At 40.1% G+C, this 26,471-nt stretch overlaps 1 protein-coding gene across 1 annotated transcript in view; it reads left to right on the plus strand.

Moving 5' to 3' along the window:
• STXBP5 (syntaxin binding protein 5) overlaps nucleotides 1-26,471 on the plus strand; it is a 789,999-nt gene that overhangs the window by 387,153 nt on the left and 376,375 nt on the right. Inside the window, exon 7 of the mRNA XM_030194976.1 lies at nucleotides 18,390-18,513. Within this exon, the coding sequence (XP_030050836.1) occupies nucleotides 18,390-18,513 (124 nt within the window). The remainder of the gene's footprint in view (nucleotides 1-18,389; nucleotides 18,514-26,471) is intronic.

The following is a 26,471-nucleotide window of genomic DNA, read 5'->3' on the forward strand; positions in this document are numbered from 1 at the left end:
TGTGTGTGTGTGTGTGTGTGTGTGTGTGTAGTTGTCATCTTACACATGTGTTAAGACAGATTTCGCTGCTGAGTTATCCAGCAACTTAGTGGCATGCATCGATTAAAAAAAAAAATTGGCCAGGGTTTTATTTGAGAGATGAAGGGAGTAATTCTCTATAAGCTCCATCTTTTATTTCTACCTACAAATTTTACAAAAATGCAGCTTCTCAAATTAATTGGTGGTAATTATACGTACAGGTTTGTAAAGTGGCCTCCCTACTCATACAATTTGCAGAATCACTGCTTCCATTTTTGTTAGCACGTCTATGTGGAAGCTGCTCTTTTTGTGCACGTGCATATTTGCAAATTGGCTTCTGCCGTTAAACCTGCCAGCAAATACATGTGCATTTCTGCATGTCCTAATAGATGTTTTATAAAAGACCTGTCCTTGGGCAGAGCCTTTTGTTGAACTTAGGGGAGAACCCTGTCTCGACCTGTGCATCTTAGTTCCAAGCTCAATGACCTGTGTAAAATGGGCCTTCACATCTCTTCAGCCGGAGACAAGGCATAAATAACCTGGAAAAGGAAACGGGTGTTGTAATCAGATTTGCAGTTATTCATTCTTCAAAGTCGTCAAAACATGGGCAGACTGTGAGGAATTGCAGAAGGACCTGGCCAGATTAGGACACTAGGCATCTAAATGTTAGATGAAATTTAAGGTTGAGAAGTACAAAGTGATGCACATAGGAAAAAGTTATTCTAAGTATGCACTCTATGTACTAAGATGTGTTAACCGGTAATTGGGAAGCAAAACCAGTGCTGGGCAGACTTCTACGGTCTTCGCCCTGATAGTGACTGAACAGATATGGATGGGCTGGAGTGTAAATTTTAAGGGGCTTTGACGTTACCTTCAGAACTTTTAGTACAAAAACAGTGCTGGGCAGACTTCTACAGTCTGTGCCCTGAGAATGGCAAGGAGAAATCAAACTCGGGTATACATATAAAGTATTGCATACCATGTAAAATGAGTATATTTTTAATTATTTATTTGTTACATTTGTATCCCACATTTTCCCACCTATTTGCAGGCTCAATGTGGCTTACATAGTACCTTAAAGGCATTCGCCAAGTACGGTAGAGAAACAAATACATGGTGATGTTGTGGTCGATTAAGGTTCAGGCACAGTGGGGATCGAAGAGAGGAGAGGTTATATAATGTCCATTACAAGCTTTGGTTTTGCTGTGTTGCAGAGTGTAGGCATTTATGTTGGGTCGGTAGGGTATCTTGTTGGGCAGACTGGATGGACTGTACAGGTCCTTATTTGCCATCATTTATTATGTTACCATGTTACTATGGTTAACTCATGTTAATTCGACTTAGTGTGTGAAATAAGTCAAACCCCATTATTCTCAGTGGGGTTTACTTAGTAATCATGCGCTTAACTTGAATTAGCATGTGTTAGAGTGCATTAACACACATTAACAGGTTTACATGCCTTAGTAAATAGAGCCCTAAATATGTATAACACTAGATTTCATAATAGCAGTCACCTCCCAGGAAATGGATCTTGGGGGTCAAATAAATAACAGGGTGAAATCTTCAGCTCAGTATGCAGCAGTTGTGAAAAAAAATATTAGCAATGGGAATAGCGAATAATGCCTCTTTTACAAAGCGGCTGTAAGCACAACGTGGGCTTACTGCTCGCTTAACAGGAAGTACTGCTGAACTACCGCAGCAGCTGACAGTACTTCCCACCCCCAGCACGCCATCATATCCGGTGCTACAAAAAATGTTTATTTTTGTAGTGCCGGGGTGTACCCGACAGTAATCGGGCAGTGCCATGTGCTGCCCAGTTATCTCTGGGTTAGCTTGAGCCCTTGCCACCACCTCAATGGGTGGTGGTAAGGGCTCCCCCCTGAAATGGCCGCGTGGCAAGTGCTTTACTTGTTGCACATCCATTTCCTGCAGAAAAGAAAGATTACCCTTTTACCAGCTGCGGTAAAATGGGGCCGCGGCATGCATCAGAAACACGTGTCAATGCCTGTGCAAGCCCCCTGTTGCCACAGCTTGGTAAAAGGGGCCCCAAAACAGAAAATATCTTAAAAGCTGTCATGCACTGTGAGACTGTATCTTGAATATTAGAACTGGAAAAAAAGAAAGATGAAACTGTAATCTGCAAACAGCACCAAGCAGTCCAACAAAAGGCAGAATACATGTCTAAAAAATGTAGGAAGGACTTTATTTACCAGATACAAAGTAAATGAAGGCCCGACATGAATCACATTTTGCCAGTGGCGTAGCGGGGGCGGCTGCCACCCGGGGCGGATCGCCGCTTCCCCCCCCCCGGGTGCAGACCAACACGACCCCCCCCCCCCCACCGGCGTCGACACCCCCACCCCAACACGGTCCCCACCTGCCTACGAGCTCCATCCATCTGCAGTGCTGCTGTAAAGAAGAAATCGCTTCGTCGGCCCTTCCCTCACTCACTGTGTCCCGCCTTTGAGGAAATAGGAAGTTACATCAGAGGGCAGGACACAGTGAGTGAGGGAAGGGCCGACGAAGCGATTTCTTCTTTACAGCAGCGCTGCAGATGGATGGAGCTCGTAGGCAGGTGGGGACCGTGTTGGGGGGGAGGCGCTGCGCCGGGCAGGGTGGACAGATGCACCCCCCACCCGTTGACACCCGGGGCGGACCGCCCCCACCGCCCCGCCCTTCCTACGCCACTGCATTTTGCCCTCTCAATGGGCTGCGATAGGGACAAAAGCGATCCGGTTAATCATATTAACTTGTTCTTAAAAGACCATAAAAACCAGGAGCATACCTAAAAAGCTATCAATTCTTATAAAACAAACACAGGTGGCAGCAGTGTCACTGTTTGCTATGAGCTGGTGCTGCCACCTGTGTGTGTTTTACAAGAATTGCTGGCTTTTTAGGCGTGTTATTGGTTTTTATGGTCTTTTAACGACACAAGTTAATGTGACTAACTGGATCACTTTTGACCCTGACACAGCCCATTGACAGGGCGAAACACGTTCGACCTTCAGTTACCTTGTATCTGGTGGATAAATGCTTTCCTTCACATTTTAGATGTATATTCTGCCTTTTTGTTGGACTTCTTGAATATTAGATACAGTTCTGATTACCCCATCTCAAGAAATATAGTGAAACTAGAAAATGTAAAGGGAAGGATAACAAAAACGAAAGTAGATGGAACGTCTTCCTTATGAAGAAAAACTAAACAGGTTAGTGCTTGTCAAGTTGGAGACGGCTTCAAGAGATATAGGTCTGGATGACTAGAATTGGTAGGGAATGGTTTACCCTTTCAAGTAGTACTAAGACTAGAAGATGTTAACTGTGGTTAATAGTACATTTAAAGCAAACTAGGTGAACAATTTTTTTTCATTCAATATACAATGAAGCCACCAAGCTTTTGTTACTGAAATCATCTAACACAGCTGTGTTGAAAACTGGTATGGACAATTTCCTGTAGGAAAAGTCTCTAAACTATGATTAGCCAGGTAGACATGAGAAGCCACCAATTATCCCTGGGAGTGAGCAAGAAGGAACAGATTAACTCTTTGGAATCTATGAGCTATGTCATAGTGAGTTTTGTTGGCCACTGTCAGAGGCACGATGCTGGGTTCAGTGGACCTGTATTCTGACCTATCATAGCAAATTTATGATAAAAGTGAATAAATGTGAGTGGTTGGAAAACGTTAGTAGGGAATGATTATTTACCCTTATCAAACAGTACTTAGCCAGTGATGGCAGATTAAAGTCAGATTTAACTATTTATTTAAGCCAGTGTACAACAAAACTGTGCAAATTGTTGCTACAGAATCTGCTCAAAACTGATAGAATAGTTAAGTTTTTAAAAGGTTTGGGCAAATTTTAGAGGCCAGGTCCTTTAGCAGTTATTAGCCAGCTAGCCTAGGGGGATGCCTACCATTTACTTCAGGGCATGAGCAGCATGGAATGGACTTTTCTGTTATGATCTGTTGAATGCTATTGGAGACAAGATGCTGAGTTCTGTGAATCATTAGTCTAACCTTATATTCTTATTTCCTTTCCTGGTCTGTTCTGTCTGCATCCCTGAACTTGTAATACCTCCAGGCTCCCATTAGAATTGTCTTTTCTTTACCAGGCAGTTAAGTCCTGGTGCTCTTTGCCCGTTTCTCTCATAACTTTATCAGCATATATAAAAGCTTTCGTAAAAATTTGAAGACCTGCTTTGAACCACTAGTTAGGAGTTGGTGGGCTATAACAACCATATCACATCACATATCACAACATGCCTGAGTGAAAGCTCACCTGGTCATTCAGTGGGATAAATGGGGGGAAGGAATTAGAGATCATCAACTATATAGCCATCTAATGATAGTACAATTGCTTTGTTCACACTATGAAAAACCAGCTTTCACAAAGCTTTGAAAACACATCTCTTCAACAGAGCCTACAAAAGTCACCCTCAATGAAACAAATCATTCCTTAAACCACCCAAGTACACCAAAACACCTCTCACATGACCTTACCTAACACCTACCTAAATTCCTCTTTCACTTCAGCTTATGATCTACTGTTCTCTTAAATCATATAATGACATTCTCATTTCCATACTCTGTAAGCCACATTGAGCCTGCAAAAAGGTGGGAAAATGTGGGGTACAAATACAATAAATAAATAAAGGGTTTCTAAAATTGGATTACGACCCCAGATGCTTCCATCACACCTGTCTTCACACTGCAGCATTAGTGATTTTCAGCATAGGGGCTATGAGCCAGTACACACTCACAGGTGCTGTCATTTGCAGATGGCCTTGGGTCTAAGGCCAGTCCTGATGCTAGGGGATGGCTGTAGATGATGAGAGGTCTGAGTTTTGTACACAGGTGGAGGAGATTGCCACTGTTTCTCACATGTTGGTGGCACTTCCCAAAAGAAATATGTTGCCAAGGGAGTTGACTGAAAGGAGAAGTTTGAGGAAAATGGATCAACAGGAGAAGGATTAACTGTTCAGGATTTTTAGAGAAAGGGAGGCTCAGTTTGAGGGTGGAGAAAAATGCATGAGGTGAGGTGAGGTTGGGAAGTGTCTTAGATCAACCCAAGGGTAAGAAGAGACAGGAAACGAGAAAGGGGAGATCTAGGGAGGGGATATTTTCAGGGTGGAGTGGTGAAATAAGAGAGGAGAGGAGATGAGCAGAGATCGCATGAAAAAAATTTTAACGGCTGATCAGATGGAGGAAAATTGAGAGTGTAGCTAATTTTGGAAAATTCTGATTTGTTTTTGTTGTGTGAATTTTCAAGTGCTAAACTGGGGATTATTTGCTGAATCTGGGGAGCCCTGCACTGTGAAGATTTAAGAAGTCATTTAACTAAATATCTTTCAAGTGAATTAAAGCAAATGCTCAATACTTCCATTCTCCTTGCTATTGTTGTTTGAAATATATTTACAGTTTTAAAGGTATAACTACTGTCTATCCAGTCATAAATAAGATATAGGTTGAATTATGTATTCTCAGGTCAAGTAAAATCCCTCATTATGTTAGACCATAGCCAATTAGTTATAGCTATTTTCTCCCCTTTCACCCTCCTGATACATCTGGTAATGATAGTATGATATTTTCAAGTAAATTGGCAAATTTTGATTTGATTCAATTGTTATCGTCTACACCAGCCTCATTAGATCGTGTATTCCAGACAGACAGGCATTTTCCATCCTTTAAACATAGTTTACAGGCATTTCTCTATCCTTTAAACATATTTTACATTTTTAGGTATATGTAAAATATGTGGGGGAATCTTTACTAAAGTTCATTAAACAGTTAAAACACAGTTTTATAACACAGCACTCAAGGGCGCACAGCTCTATATGTGCGTAAATTCACAAAAAATTAGCATGTGCAAATGCGCCGTAAGCACTTTAATGTGGGGACGCACGTAAATGGTATAGCATAAACATGTAAGAGGGCGTGTTCATAGGCGGGATATGGGCGTATCTCCTAATTATATGCATCACTTACAGATTACTATGTTACATGTGTCATTGCCACATTTAGGCATGCTTAGTTATACCTGGTGTAACTGCACATGCCTAAATATAAGGCATATTGATGCTTGGTTATGCTAGTGTTCTATAACGGAATCTGCCAACTGCTTTGCATAGGACGAGACGGGAACTGGACTGATAATGGGTAAAGATTGGGCATGGACTGTACATTGCAGTAAGAGTAGGTAAATAGTTCACTCTGTTAGCATGTGCGCACCTAATGCAACCTCAAGAAGTGGCATAAGGTGCACACATGCTAATTGGGCTGCCAACAGTTACCACACAGTCTTTACACCTACCATACTTTAGTAAACAGGCCCTTTAATTTGTATATTTGGCTAGGATTTCTCAACATTTCTGCATTACTTATTTATTTGTGGTATTTTATATCCCACGGAATCTTGTGTTCAATGTGTAGTTTACAGCAATTAATCAATATAGCAGTGGAAGAAGGAACAGAGTAGAATCATAGTAGTCGATTGGGTATAAATTGAGAGATTGGGAAGGTTATAGCAAGTAAGTATAAGAAAAATATTGACTGTGATGTACATCAATCACCATAACAACAAAAGGGGAGATATTAACAACAATACATTAAAGAGTATTATCATGAGTAACACAGTTTGTGAATCGAATTATAAGTACAATATAATTGAAGTAGTTGAAGAAATGATTGATTATGTATACAGAAGTAATTTTATGTATACACTTTGTATAAATTGATATTAAAAGGAAATTAAAACAGAAAAATACGTTTTCTGTATAATTTATTAAAGAGATGTGATTTCAAAAATTTGCTGAAATATAGATAATTATATTCATGATTACCTGATTTTGGTAATAACTTCCACCATTTCATGCCCAAGTAGGTAAAGTCCGTTGATAAACAGATTTATAAACAATCTTTCTAGAACTGGGAAAATGTAATGTAAGATGATCTCTTGCTCTAGTGACTGCGGTATGTAGGGGAAGTTGTATGAATTGCTGGATATAATTGGGGGTCATCCCATAGATTATTAAATGAATAATAGCACAGGTCGTGAAGTAGATGCTAGCTTTTATTGGCAGCCAATGAAGTTTAATTAGCAGAGCGATTGCACTGTCAAAGTATGACATATTGTCAATAAGGCGGGCTGCTGTGTTTGAACAGTTTGAAGTTTTTAAATTAACTGTTCTTTACAACCGGCGTAGGTTACATTGCAGTAGCCCAGTTGTGTTAATTAGAGGGACTGTATCAGAGTGTAAGGGTTGAGGTTGGAAAGTAGGGCCTTATATGTTTTAGTTTCCAAAGAGTTTTGAAGGATTTAGATACAACTGAAGAGACTTGAGGTTCAAATGTTAAGTGACGGTCTATAATTAGTCCAAGTACTTTTAATGTGCTTTCCATTGGGTAAATAGTTTGATCAATACAACATGGGGTATGGTCTAAAGGATTTGTTACTGCCAAGAACTTAGTTTTCTCTCGGTTCAATTTTAGTCTAAATGAGGTTAAGACTTGATTTGATTTGATTCTATTTGTAATTTCATTATCAAAGTGGATATATAAAGTAACATCATCTGCATATATAAAAATGTGGAATCCTGCTGTTTCTAATTGAGAGCCCAGAGGAGCCATCATAATATTGAACAAGATAGGAGACTGTGGGGAGCCCTGTGGCACGCCACAATCTGGTGACCAAGGGGAGGGATAGAGAGCCAGACATTTGCACCCCATAAGAACTTGTTTTAAGAAATCCGCTGAGCCATTGTAGTATTGTACCCCCAAATCCAAAGTGATCCAGAATATTTAATAAAATGTCGTGATCCACCACATCGAAGGCACTAGACATATAGAAAAGCAAAATTAGAATCTTTTTTTTTTCATTAGAATGGTTAGTACTGTTTCAGTACTACAGCATGGTCTGAAACCTTATTGAGAATTATGAAGGAGAGAAAAGGAGATGAGATCATTCATGAGGTGTGATGCTACTATGCCCTCCATCTCTTTAGTTAAAAGGGGAATGGAGGCCATTGATCTATAATTTGTAACATCACTCCTGGAGATTTGTAAGTTTTTAGGAATGGAAGTTAATATAATGGAGCCCTTTTCCACAGGGAATAGACCACTCGATAACATGTAGGATAAAAAGGAGGTCAATAAAAAATTGTGGTACAGTTTGTACTATAAGACTAGGGCATGAATCCAGGATGCACTGGGATGTAGAGTATTTTGAGAGGAAAAAATTTAACTGATTCAGAGCTAGGTGTTTGGAAGAATATCCACATTCTATCCCCTTTGATTCCTCCATTTGGGCATATTATCTCTTTGAGATGTTCTGTATGATTACTGTTGTTTGTCATCACACTGTTCCTGATTATGTTTGTGTATTAAAAGACTTGATATACCACCTTATCTACATTGCCCTCAAAGCAATTTAAAAATAACATAAAAAAGCAAATTACAATTTCATTAAACAGGAAAGTACATATCAAAAGGAATACATACACACACACAAAAGTGAAGCTGTCATCCCCGTCTCCCCCCACCCGGACGTTCCAACTCTCTCCCCCCCCCCCCCCCCCCCCCCCCCCCCCCCCGTGCATCAGGAAGTGCTGTGGATAGGGCTCCTTTTTCAAAGCCGTGCTAGTGATTCTGATGCAGCAAATGTGACAAAGCCCATTCAGTTATGGGCTTCATCGCATTTGCCACCCGGGAATCACTAGCGTGGCTTTGTAAAAGGAGCTCATAGTGTCTGACTCATGTAAAGGAGATTTCTTTACCTATACCTCATACCATGAGAAGTCTGTTGGCAGGGCCTCCAATTCATAAAGCTTTATTTGTAATCCTCCAAGTATCCCTCATGTCCTGAACAGCTGAAATATCTTTAGTGAAATGACAAAATGAGACATGCTCATGCCAATACGCTCAGTTCCAGCTCTGTTTTACCCTTAAGCAATTCCAGTTGTCCACCGATGATTAGTATTTCCTGTTAATTAATATTCCGGCTGGTGGCCCAACATATAAAACTTTGAATCCACTTTAAATACAAATTAAAAGCAGAAACTTCTTTCTCTTTATTTTGATAATCCACTGCCTCATAAAAGGCAGAGTCAGAGCACATTAATAAATAATTTATCTAGAACCCAAACTAGGTCATTCCAGTTCATTTTGTCCATATGCTTTCTCTGCTTCCAAACTCATTAATAACATCTTTCGATTTTATATATTTAAGATAGTTGTTAATAGCTTAAGCATATTTGCTGACCTACTACAAATCTATTTTGATTTTCATGTATTAGCTTGCAGTATTATCACAGACCCTTTCTTTAAGAGAAGCAAAAGATATGATTTGGGACAGCTTGGATCTCTATCATTTATTAAGACAATCTTTTTCTTGAAAGTATTGACACACTTCCACATGATGTAAATAGAGATTTTTCAGGGAAATAAGAATTACATCCGCTAATATCCCATTTATTTTAAGTTATATCAGTTTATATAGGCGTCCTTTTATTAAGGTATGTGGAATTAGCATGTGCTAACGATTAGTATATACTACATTCCGTGCAGCCCGTTGTATACCTATGGGCTGCATGACACTTATCACACACTATTTCGTTAGCATGTGCTAAATCCATTAGGTCACTTTAATAAAAAGACCCCATATTGTCTAATAGTTTGAACAATTTTGGCCCCAACCTGTTTGAGTTGGTGGTTATACAAGTCTTAACTTGTTAATAACTTGTTGAATTTCTGTTTCAAATATAGGTTTGTTTAATCTGAACGTCACTTCTCCTAACATCGAGAGCTTCATACCCTGGAAAGTTTGTCTTGATATTATACAGGAGGACACCACATCAGCATAGAAATTCTTATAATATTCTAGAAGTCTCTGTAATATTTCCTTGAACAAAGTGTGTCTTGTCACCCTGGGTAGATAATTTTGCAATAGCACTAACATTTTGTAGTAATCTTAATGTAGCCAAAGGTTTAACAATTATTATACATTTGCAACTTGTATTTAGAATATCAATTGCTAATATCTGCCTTTTCTGTTAATAAATTACCAAAACATTTCTAGCGTCTGTCAGTTCTTTCTTATTCTCATGTGCCATGAGTTACAACATTAGTAAGCTCCATCTTGGTTGTCCCTGATTGAATGAGGGTACGCTTCAGTGGAGGCTTAGCCTCCACAGTGCAGGGATAGAATGTGTGGTGTTCTTATCTGATACCGATTATATTTTATAGCATACAAGTATTTTTTATCAAATACAAATTGACTCTTTGTTGGTATTCCAAACATAACTATACTGGTTGACTTGCACAAAAGTGGAGGATTAGCCTAGATATTAGAGCAGAGAGCTGAGATCCAGGGACGCTTGAGTTCAGGTTCCACCGCTACTCCTTATGATCATGGACAAGTCTCAGGGCTTCTTTTACAAAGTTGTGCTAGCGATTCCCACATGGCAAATGAAAGGAAGCCCATAGGAATTGAATGAGCTTCAAGAATCAGTAGTATGGCCTGTCAAAAGACCCCCTTAATCCTGCATTGCCTCAGATTCAAAATTAGATTGTAGGCCCTCTATAGACGTGGAAGGGCATAATCGAAAGGGACGCCCAAGAGAGAAGGAAGGGAGATGCTGGCCTCAGGGAAGAAATACAAGGGGAAGGGGAGACAGAAGGGCAGGAGGAATAAGGGGCGATGCTGAACTTGAGGAGGGATAGGGACATAGAGATGCGATACTAGGCATAGAGAGAGGGAAGGGACGCAAAGTGGTGTTCCATTACTACATTTCCTATTTGAATATATGTGGATTAGTTTCCTTGATTTGGTGAATAAACTTGGGACATTTTCTTTGCATTTCATTGGGAGGCTTTTTTTGTATGCTTGGAGTATGGCTTCACTCATTTTTGCTATAGATTGAAGATTGGTTATTGGGTGATAGTTTTCAGAGTCTTTAGCAAAATGAGTGACATTTTTGACTTTTGGGTGAACATATGCCATCTTCCAGCTGTCAGGGACATCGCCCGTGGAGAGGCTAAGAGAAACCATGGAATTTATACATAAGTACATAAGTATTGCAATACTGGGAAAGACCAAAGGTCCATCAAGCCCAGCATCCTGTTTCCGTTTCCAACAGTGGCCAATCCAGATCACAAATACCTGGCAAGATCCCCAAAAAGTACAAAGCATTTTATACTGCTTATCCCAGAAATAGTGGATTTTCCCCATTTAATAATGGTCTATGGACTTTTTCTTTAGGAAGCCGTCCAAACCTTTTTTAAACTCCACTAAGCTAATCGCCTTTACCACATTCTCTGGCAACAAATTCCAGAGTTTGATTACACGTTGAGTGAAGAAAAGCTTTCCTCGATTCGTTTTAAATTTACTCCATTGTAGCTTCATCACATGCCCCCTAGTCCTAGTATTTTTGGAAAGCATAAACAGACGCTTCACATCTACCCGTTCAACTCCACTCATTATTTTATAGACCTCTATCATATCTCCCCTTAGCCACCTTTTCTCCAAGCTGGAGCCCTAGCCGCTTTAGCCTTTCCTCATAGGGAAGTCGTCCCATCCCCTTTATCATTGTTGTTGCCCTTTTCTGCACCATTTCGAATTCCACTATATCTTTTGAGATGTGGCAATCAGAATTGAACACAATATTCGAGATGCGGTCGCAGCATGGAGCGATACAAAGGCATTATAACATTCCCATTTTTGTTTTCCATTCCTTTCCTAATAATACCTAACATTCTATTTGCTTTCTTAGCCGCAGTAGCACACTGAGCAGAAAGTTTCAACGTATCATCAATGACAACACCTAGATCCCTTTCTTGGTCTGTGATTCCTAACGTGGAATCTTGCATGACGTAGCTATAATTCAGGTTCCTCTTTCCCACATGCATCACTTTGCACTTGCTCTTATTAAACGTCATCTGCCATTTAGATGCCCAGTCTCCCAGTCTCGTAAGGTGCTCTTGTAATTTTTCACAATCCTCCCATGATTTAACGACTTTTAATAACTTTGTGTCATCAGCAAATTTAATTACCTCACTAGTTACTCCCATCTCTAGGTCATTTATAAATATGTTATAAAGCAGCGGTCCCAGCACAGACCTCTGGGGAACCCCACTAACTACCTTTCTCCATTGAGAATACTGACCATTTAACTCTACTCTCTGTTTTCTATCTTTTAACCAGTTTTTAATCCACAATAGAACATTACCTCCTATCCCATGACTCTCCAATTTCCTCTGGAGTCTTTCATGAGGTACTTTGTCAAACGCCTTCTGAAAATCCAGATAGACAATATCAACCGGCTCACCTTTATCCATATGTTTGTTCATCCCTTCAAAGAAATGTAGTAGATTGGTGAGGCAAGATTTCCTTTCACTAAATCCATGTTGACTTTGTCTCATTAATCTATGCTTTTGAATATGCTCTGTAATTTTGTTCTTAATAGCCTAGATATTAGATGGTAGTCTAATACCATCTTAATGGGTAGTCTCTACCATTTTGCCCGGCACCGACATCAGACTCACCGGTCTATAATTTCCCAGATCTCCTCTGGATCCTTTTTTAAAAATCAGCATTACATTGGCCACCCTCCAATCTTCTGCTACCATGCTCGATTTTAAGGATAGATTACATATTACTAGCAATAGCTTCGCAAGTTCATTTTTCAGTTCTATCAGTACTCTGGGATGTATACCATCCGGTCCAGGAGATTTGCTACTCTTCAGTTTGTAGAACTGCCCCATTACATCCTCCAGGTTTACAGAAAATTCATTAAGTTTCTCCGACTTGTCAGTTTCGAATACCATTTCCGGCACCGGTATCCCACCCAAATCTTCCTTGGTGAAGACCGAAGCAAAGAATTCATTTAATCTCTCCGGTATGGCTTTGTCTTCCCTGATAGCCCCTTTTACTCCTTGGTCATCTAGCGGTCCAACCGATTCTTTTGCCGGCTTCCTGCTTTTAATATACCTAAAACAAATTTTACTATGTGTTTTTTGCCTCTAACGCAACCTTTTTTTTTAAGTTCCTCTTAGCCTTCCTTATCTGCGCTTTGCATTTGACTTGCCATTCCTTATGCTGTTTCTTATTATTCTCAGTCGGTTCCTTCTTCCATTTTCTGAAGGATTTTCTTATATCTCTAATAGCTTCCTTCACCTCACTTTTTAACCATGCCGGCTGTCGTTTGGTCTTCCGTCCTTTTTTAAGACACGGAATATATTTGGCCTGGGCTTCCAGGATGGTGTTTTTGAACAGCATCCACGCCTGATGTAAATTTTGTACTTGTGCATTTTTGTGGATCCTGAGTGCTTATTTGTATAAAGGCACATAAGTGCCAATGTTGCCTTTATAAATAAGGGATCAGTATTTGGGTTGATTCTAGTCAACATATTTGTGAGCAACACTGCAGTAGTTTGCCTTTTTGTGGCTGACACGAAGAGTTTCAACTGAGTGGACACCCAAGAGAGAATGGAAAGCATGAGATGTGATCTAAAAAGATTAGAAGAATGCAAAGAAATGCAGAGTGATTCACATGGGGTGTAGAAACCCAAAAGAGCTATATTTTCTAGGGGGTGAGAGGCTGATGAACAAAACCTGAGAGAGGGACCTTGGGGTAATAGTGTTGGAGGATCTTAAGGCAAAAAAGCAATGTGACAAAGTAGTGGCTGTAGCCAGAAGGAAGCTAAGCTGCATAGAGAGAGGCATATCCAGCAGAAGGAAGGAGGGGTTAATACCCTGTACATCTGCCATTTGGATGCTCAGTCTTCCAATTTCCTAAGGTCTTCATGCAATATTTCACAGTCCACTCGTGTTTGAACAACCTTGAATAGTTTTGTGTCATCTGCAAATGTAATCACCTCATTCGTCATTCCGATTTCCATATCATTGATAAATATGTTAAATAGCACCGTTCCCAGTAGTGATCCCTTTGTTACTCCACCCTCCTCTATTGAGAGAAATGACCATTTAACCCTACCATCTGTTTTCAGTCCAATAACCAATTCCTAATCCACACCACAACCTTGCCTCCTTTCCCATGACTCTCTCAGGAGTCTCTCATAACGAACTTTATCAAAAGCTTTCTGAAAATCTAGATCAAACTTCTACTACTACTACTACTACTACTATTTAGCATTTCTATAGCGCTACAAGGCATACGCAGCGCTGTACAAACATAGAAGAAAGACAGTCCCTGCTCAAAGAGCTTACAATCTAATAGACAAAAAATAAATAAAGTAAGCAAATCAAATCAATTAATGTGAACGGGAAGGAAGAGAGGAGGGTAGGTGGAGGCGAGTGGTTACGAGTCAAAAGCAATGTTAAAGAGGTGGGTTTTCAGTCTAGATTTAAAGGTGGCCAAGGATGGGGCAAGACGTAGGGGCTCAGGAAGTTTATTCCAGGCGTAGGGTGCAGCGAGACAGAAGGCGCGAAGTCTGGAGTTGGCAGTAGTGGAGAAGGGAACAGATAAGAAGGATTTATCCATGGAGCGGAGTGCACGGGAAGGGGTGTAGGGAAGGACGAGTGTGGAGAGATACTGGGGAGCAGCAGAGTGAATACATTTATAGGTCAGTAGAAGAAGTTTGAACAGGATGCGAAAACGGATAGTGAGCCAGTGAAGGGTCTTGAGGAGAGGGGTAGTATGAGTAAAGCGACCCTGGCGGAAGATGAGACGGGCAGCAGAGTTTTGAACCGACTGGAGAGGGGAGAGGTGACTAAGTGGGAGGCCAGCAAGAAGCAGATTGCAGTAGTCTAAACGAGAGGTGACAAGGGTGTGGATGAGGGTTTTGGTAGAGTGCTCGGAAAGAAAGGGGCGGATTTTACGGATGTTGTAAAGAAAGAAACGACAGGTCTTGGCGGTCTGCTGGATATGAGCAGAGAAGGAGAGAGAAGAGTCAAAGATGACCCCAAGGTTTCGAGCTGAGGAGACAGGGAGAATGAGAGAGCCATCAACAGAAATAGAAAACGGGGGGAGCGGGGAGGTGGGTTTGGGGGGGAAAATGAGAAGCTCGGTTTTGGTCATATTTAATTTCAGGTGGCGTTGAGACATCCAGGCAGCAATGTCAGACAAGCACGCTGAAACTTTGGTTTGGATGCAAGGTGAGATATCAGGGGTAGAAAGGTAGATTTGGGAGTCATCAGCATAGAGGTGGTAGGAAAAGCCATGGGATGAGATTAATGAACCAAGGGAAGAAGTGTAGATAGAAAAGAGGAGGGGACCAAGAACAGAACCCTGAGGTACGCCGACAGGCAGAGGGATAGAAGTAGAAGAGGATCCACCAGAGTGAACACTAAAGGTGCGGAGGGAGAGGTAGGAAGAGAACCAGGAAAGGACAGAGCCCTCTCATATGAGGAAAGGCTAAATAGGTTAGGGCTCTTGAGCTTGGAAAAAATGGATGAGGGGAGATATAATTAAGGTCTACAAAATCCTGAGTGGTGTAGAATGAGTTGAAGTAAATCATTTTTTACTCGTTCCAAAAGTACAAAGACTAGGGGACACTCAAGATTCTGAGCTAGATGGCCATTGGTCTGACCCAGTATGGCTACTCTTATGGTCTTATAAGCTGCTAAAAATACCCAGTCGCTGAAGTGAAATAGCCAAAATATTTATATTCTTCCCAATTTTGTAAAACAAACAGTGAACACACACAAACGATTCCTAGCTCAGACTCAAACTCAAAGCGTTAAATGCAAGATATAGGGCCCTGTTTTCTAAGCCGCGCATTAGTTGTTCTAGCATTTTTAGCACACACTAACACTAGAGAAACCCATATATTCCTATGGGTATGTCTAGTGTTAGCACGTGCTAAAAACGCACACTTTAGTAAACGGCCCAAGGATTGTTATCATCTGCTTGCATGAAAGTCACATTAAATAATACAGCTAAGATCCAAATGCTTTAGAAAAATACATCTCAGATCAATAATCCATAGTGATGGCTACAACTTGAACTGTATAATTTAGAATGCAATATCTGGTCAATTATTATTATTATTGGTAATATATGGCTGTTGCTTTAATGCTGTTATATAGTGGGATGGCTGATTGTGGTCTCCTGAATTACCATCTTTTCCTCTCATCCCTAGTTGCTCCATAGGGAGATTCATGTGGAAGTACATGTTATTTCCATTTTTGTTGTTTTTGTTTCACTGTGCATTGCAATTTCACATACCTATTTTAATCTATGCCTTTCTAATAACAATGCCTGTATGTGAGCTTGTATCCGTCATGTTGATTATTAATAAGTAGTTTTAAATTGGTATCAATTCATATCAAAGGAATTACACACCCCATCAAAAGTAAGAAAATATTGCTTTATTTACAGCATTTTTCTGCCCTTATTGCACTTCTCCAAGAAACACATATTTTGCTTCTGAATCTGCCTAATTAAAATCTAATTAGGTTCAAGCCTGTTTTTTCTCTCCTGCATTAAAAAGGGGGGAGCAGCTAAATCCTTTGAAGTGCAACTATTTTTCTTTTACTACTTTCTGTGTACTTGATTTAAGCCTTCTGGCTACTCTGAATGCACTGCTTTTTCTGAAATTTTCATCTAGCTTGCTCTGGCAAGTTTACTGAAGGTAAGCTCCTCCCTATTTATATTTATCTTAAAAATGAAAATGCCTTCTTTAAGAAAGCGTCCTTCACAGTTATAATAAACTACATTTCATTTGATTTTATATTGCTCTTTCTGCCGAGCCTTCCTTTTAATATACTGTTCTCATAATGCATATTCCGTGCATTACTAAACAGCTAAACCAGTTCAGCTGAAATCAGCTGTGTGTTATAAATAAGTTCAACAAGTAACTTCCTAAATGCAGGTAGTAGAGACAAGAGTTCTACCTAGACATGAATTATTGCAGAGAGGGATGTTAGACTGTATAGATATTGGGTATCAGTGAAAGATTTTGAGGATCAGATAAAAGGAGGATGCATTTCCAGAGAGGGACAGAGAGGCTGTGGACTACTTGTGCCTGAGACTACTGCTCTGCTGGCAACAAGATAAAAAAATAACCAAAAGGATAGGGGGTTCAGGGTTGACCAGTAAGGTTAGAGGCAGTGGTGTAGCTAGGTGAGGCACCAGGGGAGCAGCCGCTCCCACAAACAGAGTTCTGCTGTCACCAGCACCTATTTTTTTCTCATCGTGTTGCATTGAAAATGTGCGCTGGTGCCGGCAGAAGTCCGCTCTCGTGCCGCTTTTGCTCCCCCCGCGCCGTCAACCTGGCTCCGCGTCTGGTTAGAGGATGCGTATTAGGCTGAAGCATGAACCTGGCGGGTATCCCATTGACTGGAGGAAATGTGTCACGTGCAAGGTTTGACCTATGAGAATAGAGAGTGTAAGCTCTACCAGTGCTTATGTGCTTCACCTACAAATACAGAAATAAAATGAGTGGATAGAACAGTTTAAAACAAATTTTTAATTCCACATCTTCATTCTGTATTTCCTCTTCCTAAAAAGTCCATGCTTTCCAGTAGCAACCAAGTTTGAATTAAAGCCTCAGCAATTCCCCTTTTTTTAATGTTTTGAGCTGTTGCTTAAGTGCTAGCTAGATATATCAGAGCAATTTCCAGAGTTTAGGTGAATGTTTTTGTGCTACTGTGTGCTGTTTTCTCGCTCCATTGGGGTTGCTCATGGTGTTGTTTGACTACTAAGAACTAAATATATGGTCATAAATTAAAGTTATAATTGGGCTGTCAAGATCAGGGAGAAATAAATAGTAAGCCAAGGCCCTGAGGTTATTGTATGTTTCTTAAAAGGTGGTTATGCAAATATATGTCATTTTCTTTCTTTCTTTTTTTTTCTTCAATATGGTTTTCTGACCCAGGAAAACACAGCTTGGTATTGTAACTATTAGATAGTTGTATCAGCAGGTCTGTTGCTATACTTTGTATGCATAATCGAATCTCATCAGATGCTAAGGATAGCATAATGTTGAACTCTTTGTGGTTGTCTAAAATGTATATGTATGAACCAAATCATGGAAGGTAATATTAATACCCTTTACCTATGTTCCCAAAATAGGATGAAAGATACTGGTCTTATTTCTTTTTTATTGGACTAATCTATAACAAATATCTGAATAAATTAATGAACGTTCTAAAAATAGGACTTCAATTTCTGTGTGTAATTCACATTTTCTTTTCTGGTAACTGCTGCAGCTACAGAGGAGCCCCTAAATGGTAAATAACAAATCACTTCAACTGTTAATAAAACATGAGCCCATTCAAGGAAGGACGATCTGTCTCTTAAAAGTTGATATTCTTTTAGCAAATGTCAGATATTTCCTTTGCTTGTTTCTTGGGATACATACTAAATGTGAATGTATTTCACCTGCCTTTATTTTTATACATTTTACATTTTTGTATAGGCTATCCATTCTGTTGCTTGGCATCATGAAGGAAAGCAGTTCATTTGTAGTCATTCAGATGGCACCTTGACAATATGGAATGTAAGATCTCCTAACAAGCCTATACAGACAATCGTACCCCATGGTAAGTACAGATCCGTAGACAATGTTTGTTATATTAGGTACCAGTATTTTAACTTATATTGACGTTTATTTTTTTAATGTATTCATGTTTTCTATAATTTATGTTTTAGTTATGGCATTTGTCATCCCTCCCCCCATACCATCTTGGTTCTTTTTAATAGTACTGTTTTAATATATTGTGGTATTGCTCCTGTTTCTTGCTCTGAGATTATTTTTGTTTATGACCAAGTAAAAACTTTGAGAAATGTTATGTAATCCTTTTTTTGTCATGTTTTTAATGCATGTACTGTTTTATAGCTGAAATATTTATTATATTATATCTCTTATGCAGTATGCATGACTTGATTACAGATTTATTTTAATGAAGTAATATTTTGTAAATTACTACATCAGAAAGGATTATTATTGCAGTGTAAATACTTGGATTTTTTTTGGTATGCATTGGGGTGATATGCTGTAATAAATGTTTAAGCTAATACATTAGATTAAGCAAAGACTTTTCATCTTTTTTTCTGTTTTCAGTTATTAAAAACAAGTATTTTAATGAAATGGTGGCATGCTAGATTTTGTTGAGCGCCAATGCACCTATATCAAAGAAATATACTGTTCATCAAGTTTGGCCCAGTGGATTTATCTAATCTGAAGCCTACCTTTTTATTTTTATCTGTGTATCCATTCAATTTATATCTGCCCATTCAATTATTACCAATAGCAAGGCACTCATTTTATTAATCCATTTTTTATTTCAACCTAAACATTAATCAGTATCAAGTTGTTTGGTCATTGCTTGTAGGATCCAGTAGGGTGCCTTGGTTTGATCCTTAGTAGTTTCCACAGTGGTGAAATAGGGAAACACATTTAGGGGTCCTTTTACTAAAGTGCGCTGAAAATGGCCTGCAGTAGTGTAGACGCGTGTTTTGGGTGCACGCAGAATTATTTTTTTTAGCACACCTACAAAAAATGCCTTTTTTTTTCTTTTTGCTGAAAACAGACGTACCGCAAAATGAAAATTGCTGCGTGTCCATTTTGGGTCTGAGACGTTACCGCAAGCCATTGACCTAGTGGTAAGGTCTCATTCGGTAACCAGGCAGTAATGGTCTACGCGCATCAGAAAATAAAAAATATTTTTCAGACTAATGTAGCGGACGCACGCCAAAATTGAAATTACCATGAGGGCCATATGGTAACCGGGTGATAACTCCAATTTGGTGCACTTAGGCGCCTACGCGGCTCAGTAAAAGAACCCCTTAGGACTTTCCCATCCTAAGATGCAGTGCAAAGTTATAGATACAAATTTAACCTTATGCTGGGATCTGATTGTGATTGTCATGATAGCCACAGAGTATTCTGTCCTAGTATCTTGAAAGTGTGGCTTCCAAAAATTGTGAGAGTACTTTTGCAATGTTTTTAATGCAGCAGTAACTCCACAGGCAGTTAAAGAATATGGAGAATGTGGAAGATGTTATTAAAATACCCTTGTGTGGTTCATTCACTCTATCATATTTGAAAAAGTATGTGATTGCGGTTCTATAGGTACCAATGGATTCATTGTCACACTGTTATTTCACACGTCTTTTCAGTTGTAGCTCAATTTGAGTTACATTCAGGTACACTGTGTATTTAAGAAACATCACTGTTTATTAATGCTTCAGAATGCACAGGGGACATTAGCTCTTGGGATCCTTTTACAGCTTGTTTTATTCATGACTACTTTGCTCTAGAATTTGACAGATTAGAGTTTCTATCCGTTTGCCCACAGGGTGGGGGCAAAAGAGACCCGAGCAAGAACATTCCTCTGAACCAGAGTTGAATTCACCTGGGATAAGCAAGCCCAAGGCAAAGAGCGCCACAGAGGCAGGAGTGCAGGAGTAGCCTAGTGGTTAGTGCAGCGGACTTTGATCCTGGGGAACTGGGTTCAATTCCCACTGTAGCTCCTTGTGACTCTGGGCAAGTCACTTAACCCTCCATTGTCCCAGGTACAAATAAGTACCTGTATATAATGCAATCCACTTTGAATGTAGTTGGAAAAACCACAGAAAGGCGGTATATTAAGTCCCATTCCCTTCCCCCCTTAACATAAATAAAGAAAAATTCTTATTCTCTAGAGCAGGGGAACCTAAACTCGTAGGCTGGATGTGGCATACAGAGCCCTCTATTACAGCCACCACAGTTGTTCTGGCGGTGGTTGAATCTGGCTCAAAGAGAAAGTTTAACTTAAATAAAATGTCAAAAGCAGCAAATCTGTCAAGGTTCCCAGTTGAAGAAGATAATGGTAATATACCATGGCAACATATTCACTAAATTCCAAGATGATCTCCCCCCCCCCCCAACCCATCCACACTAGAGAATGACACAGGGATGGGGACCCGCGGTAACCATGGGGATTGGGACAGAGCCCGCGGGGACGGGATGGGGGCAGACCTTGTCCCCATGTCATTCTCTAATCTAAAGTTAAAGAGGGATCAGTCACTGGTTAAGCGTTCTTGGTTCTCGGTCAAACTCTGTGGGCCTTATTTACTAAGCCGTGCTATAGGTGCGCTAGCGTTTTTACCATGCTAAAGTTTTGACTGCTAAAGTATTATCATTACATAATCTTTTAGTCCTTTTCACTAGCTGTTTTGCTCCTTAGCTAGAATTCAAGGATAGTGGAGGCACTGAACGAGCTCTTAGTGACATCTTTTTTAATTTTTCTCTGTTGATGACGTTTTCACTTGGACGGCTTTGAGGTTCAGTAAACTCTCTACTGGCTGATATTATTCCTCCTTTTTAAAGTAAGGGATGTCGGTCTTTTTTTTTTTTTTTTTTGCATTACATTAGGATATACTAAATTCAAGCTTGATGGAAGGTACTCTTCCTAAGTTGTGAAAATCTTCCTATGTCTGTCCTTTGCTTAATTTTATCCTGGATAAAAGTCAGCCTGCTAATTATAGACGTATTTTGAATGTCCCTTTTATGGCAAAGCTATTAGGAATCCTCAAGTGCTTTTCATCCATGGTAATTAGATTTCAATAAAGGCTACAGTACATAAACTGCCTTAGTGGGGATGCTGGATGAGATTGTTACATGTAGCCTAACAGCTGCATTTGATACGATTGATCATTCCTTCTTATTCTCTCATTTGGAACAGAGAGGTCTTAAGGGCCTTGCTTTAAACTTGGCTTTGCCCTTCTTTCTGAGGAAAGACTCTTCAGGTGATTGTGAATTGCCAACCTTCTGCCATCTATCCTTTGTTGTATGGAATTCCTCAGTGTTATCTCTTATCTTGCAACATTAATTCAAGATCTGAGACAGAGAGTGTATGACACATGGGATGCTGCCTTTCCAGCAGGAACTTGATCAGAAGTTAGAAAGGATCTTGGTATCTCATAAGTTAATTCTGAATACTATAAAGTGTGAAGTCCTTTGGATCTCTAATAGTAAATACCCTCCTTTTTCAGCCTACATCAAGCAACATCATATTGCTATAAAGGATACTATTATGGTTTATTTATCTTAATATTTATTTATTTATTCATTCATTCATTTATTAGGATTTATTTACTGCTTTTCTGAAGGAATTCACTCAAGGTGGTGTACATTTTTTTAACTCTAGGGATATTAAGACTCTTTTGCATGGACTGATGATAAATCTTTTAGATTACTGTAACTTACTGTTAATTGGTTGTCCTTTTAATTAGGTTAGATGTTTATGGATGGTATACTATCTGGTTTCGACACATCTTCATGCGACTCCACTTTTGAGTGAGCAATACTGGTTGCCAGTTGTGGCTCAGTACAAACTTTTAACTTTAGCCCATTATAACTATTATTTTATTTATTAGGATTTATTAACTTCCTTCATGAATTATACAGGAACTCCTGGTTACTTGCATTCTTTTTTAGTCATTTACCTCTAGATTCTATATATGGTGACATCAGTGTGTACACAATTCTTGGACACATGCTCAATTTAATTAACGGACCAAGTAGTGCTGATAATTGGACACTAATTAATCAACTAGTGGCACTAATTGGATCTGATAACGGGGCACAGTCATGGGACGGGCATGGGCATTCCAATCAGGGGCTTAGCCAGACTTCGGCGGGAGGGGGGGTCCAGAGCTCGAGGTGAGGAGGCACATTTTAGACCCCCCCCCAGCGCCGCCGATCCCCCCTGCCACTTTTGACACCCCCCCCCCCCCCGGCACCACTCCCCTGTCCCTTTTAACCCCCTCCCCCCCGTTGCCAACCCTCCCCCGCTGCTGCCAGGTACCTTTGCTGGTGGGGGTCCCCAACTCCCGCCAGCCGAAGTCCCCTTCAGTGCCGGTCTCCGAGTCCAGCGCGTTGCTGATCTGGATTCTGTTTCTGATGTGAGTCCTGACGTCCTGCACGTCCACATGCAGGACATCAGGACTCACGTCAGAAACAGAATCCAGATCAGCAACGCGCCAGACTCAACCAGCGCTGAAGAGGACTTCAGCTGGCAGGGGTTGGGGACCCCCGCCAGCAAAGGTACCTGACAGTGGCGGGAGGGGGGGGAGGTCGAATGTGGCGGGGGAGGGTCAGCGGTGGGAGGGTGAAAGCATTGGGGCCAGGGCTAAATCTGTGGGGGCCCATGCCTCCGTTGCCTCACCTAGCTACGCTCCTGATTCCAGTAATTTGCACATACTGTTATAGAATACGTCTGATCCACACCTAATTTAGGCAATGGCGATTTTTACCAGGTTTCTGTAGGTGTAAATCTTCATGCCTAGAAGTTAGGCGCAGATCCCAGTGCTCTTAACTCGGCCCAAATATTTGTACAGCACTGTTCTTGTTATCCTTATAACATTAATAAAAATTATTTGAAATAAAAAAATCCTTATATCTGTATCCAGTCAAAGACACTTCTTTGATTACAGGGACAAATGCTCTGAAAACTTGCTTGCTTGACACTTCTCAAGTTCAATTGGGATTAGATTAGTTAAGGATATTCCTTTATATTTCTTGTTTTTAATTTAACTTTACTTCAGTTTTATATGTACAGTATGTTAATGCAAGTACATTGTTCTCATTGATTTAAAGATACTTTCAATAGAAACATAAATTGTAAGTGCATTGTAAAATTGGAAATAACTAAGTATGTTTTTTACTCACCAGATCAGCTAAAATCCTTTCTAGACGCTAAACAGCTGAAATAATAATATCTTTATTAATAATAATTTGGAGGTAAATACGCCGCTAAGTTTGGATAACTTAAGTTGTGATTTAAAATTTTCTCTGTTCATTTCGCCCCCTACCATCAAATTGTGGTCTGAGGAGGCGCAAAATTATTGTTTCGACTTAGATAAGAGATGGCTTATTTTTTTATCATTAGATAAGGATGCTTCTATTATTGATATAATTTACCTAGAAGAAAATGTCTCATTTATTTTTACATATTTCTTCTTATGTTATCTCTTCTCTTAATTTTGTAAGTTTTTGATTTGACTGTATTGCACGACAAGTGTATTCTGGTTAATAATATGAATAAATAAATATATTTTTAAAAAAGAAACATAAAATTAAAATCCATATTACAAAATATCTGCCACAGTAAACCCACAGAGGAGAAAGAACCAAGATAAATCTAACAAAAATCAAAATACCTGCTACTCACATGCACACACACACACAAATATATCCCTTTACTAGAAGAACAAATGCCCTCTCTATGTGGTTACATGTATTTAAAAGAAGGCAGCAGTACCAAAACCTCAAGCTGGGAGGAAATCAGCAAGAGAGACTAAAATTAAGTCTAACATCATATTTTAAAGATTTCTGAAAACAGGACAAACTGATACTCCTGGGGGAATTCTGTGCAAATTCTGTGTTGCACAGTTGTGAATAATTCCTCCACCTGTTCAGAATAATGTGCAGGCACCGGTGTCAGTACCTTTCCTTACCCCTGCTCCCCAGAAATTGCAGAGGCAAGAGGACAAGGTGAATGGCTGTGCGTCAGACTGTATCTTTCTACTTTGCTGCCTAGACGCAACTGTTCATTTGAACTGCAGGTTCCTCCATACAGACCGGCACGTCAAATGAACGCAAGGCCTAGGGCAGCAGAGGAGTAGATTGCAGCCTGATGCCCAGACGTTCACTCCATCTTACTGCTGTGATTAAGGTAGGAAGAAGCAGCAGGTTTAGGTTGGGAGCGGAGGGGGGTGGTGGAGTTGGAGCGAGCAGTGGCTTAGGTCACTGAAGTGAGGTACTGAACACTGTGGAGTTGGGAAGCAGCGGGAGCAAGAAGAGAGAGATGTTCTACAGGGACATAGGTTGTTAAAGCAAGGGGGCAAGTGGGAGGGTTGGTCAGTGCAGCAAGCTGAGGGTGTGTGTGCCATGGGAGTAGGAATTGCTGGAGAAAGGTGGGGTGGGGTTTGCTTCAGCAAGCTGGGAGGTATGTGTCATGGAGGTAGAGATCTCTGAAGCACACTAGATATGTAGTGGGGAGAATAATAAGTGGGTGGAAGGAGACAGGAGAGGTTGGGGTAAGTGTGTAAGGAATATGAGTATGTTCAAAGAGGGGGGATTAAGATGCAGAGGTGGAGTATATGCCTGAGGGTTGGATGGAATTTTCTTATGCATAATTTAGACATTTTTTGTGCAGAATTCTCCCAGGAGTAAACTGATCAGGACAAAAAATATTATATCTATCTATCTATCTATCTATCTATCTATCTATCTATCTATCTATCTATCTATCTATCTATCTATCTATCTATCTATACACACACACAGACACACCTTTTTTTGTTTATAACTCGTGCTAACGCAATCCCTCTGGTTAGCACTCAGAGGTTAACTCTTGAACCCCGGCTATGGATCAACAAAACAAGGAGCTTTAGATTCATGCCTTATTTACAGGTTTGCTTTCTACTTCCTCAGTTCCCTTCCTAGCACAACTCCCAGGCAGAGTCTAGCCCTTTCCTTACAGGCTGTTGTCTTTAAGGTGCTTCAACCTGTATACTAGTCTTCCTATGATTTCTCCCTGCAAATGGTTTGGCTTTTAAGTTGCCCAGTCTCTTAATTACTTCCACCAATTTAAGACTCCTAGGAACTACATTGCTTGGCGTTCTTAGGGTTCAGCTTCCCTCAGAGCTCTCCCATGTACTCTTGAGCTCCCTCTACTATCCCATCACTTCATAATTAGTGACACACTATTCAGTGAGTCACAACATTCTAAGTTTACATGAGTAACAAAGTGAAAAACAGCAGAGTCCTACTTCCTGTGGAAAAATCTCTTATCGCCTCCTAGAGGCCAGTATAGCTCTAGAGCAGGAACCCCAATATTTCCTTTAAGAGAAGAGTCACATACAGTGTTTCAAATCTCCAGAGAGGCCAGTGAGGGTGATTCCTACTGGAATTTACTTTGTACTAAGTGTGTGAAGGCTGTTAATAAATTGGACCGTTATTTATGTTTGAGTGATGCAGGCGATAATATTTTCATTTTTTGTAAAAAAAGCAAAAGTGGGCAAAATTTGCATGGGGGATCCTGTTCATTTCTGCTAGCAGCACATCTTCTATTGCAGGAAGGACCATGGAGGACAAGAGAACTAGACTGAATCCTGAGATTGTTGTTGACTTATTCATGCACAGATTAAAAAATTATAACAGTTCTTCATAGGGCATATTTCTCCCCTACTATGGCATACAGTACGGGCTGTATTTTGTACCTCTGGGTTAGGGTTCCTTGGGGTAGTAGAAATCAGCTATTGTTGGGGTTGGAAGGGTACAGGGTGGGTTTATTATAGTTGCTCGTTATTATCATTGCTTTCTATTAGAGATTTAAAAACAACAATTGCACAGCATATTGTTCCTTTTTATACTTTGATAAAACAATTTAAAAATAAAATCATAAGTGTTTGAGGCTTCTTCAGATGAGGACAGAGCCCACGGGGATGGGGACAGAATCTGTGGGGACGGGGCGGGGATGGAGGCAGAACCTGTGGGGATTGGGTGTGG

Source organism: Microcaecilia unicolor, chromosome 3, assembly GCF_901765095.1.
Source record: "Microcaecilia unicolor chromosome 3, aMicUni1.1, whole genome shotgun sequence".
NCBI classification, from domain to species: Eukaryota; Metazoa; Chordata; class Amphibia; order Gymnophiona; family Siphonopidae; genus Microcaecilia; species Microcaecilia unicolor.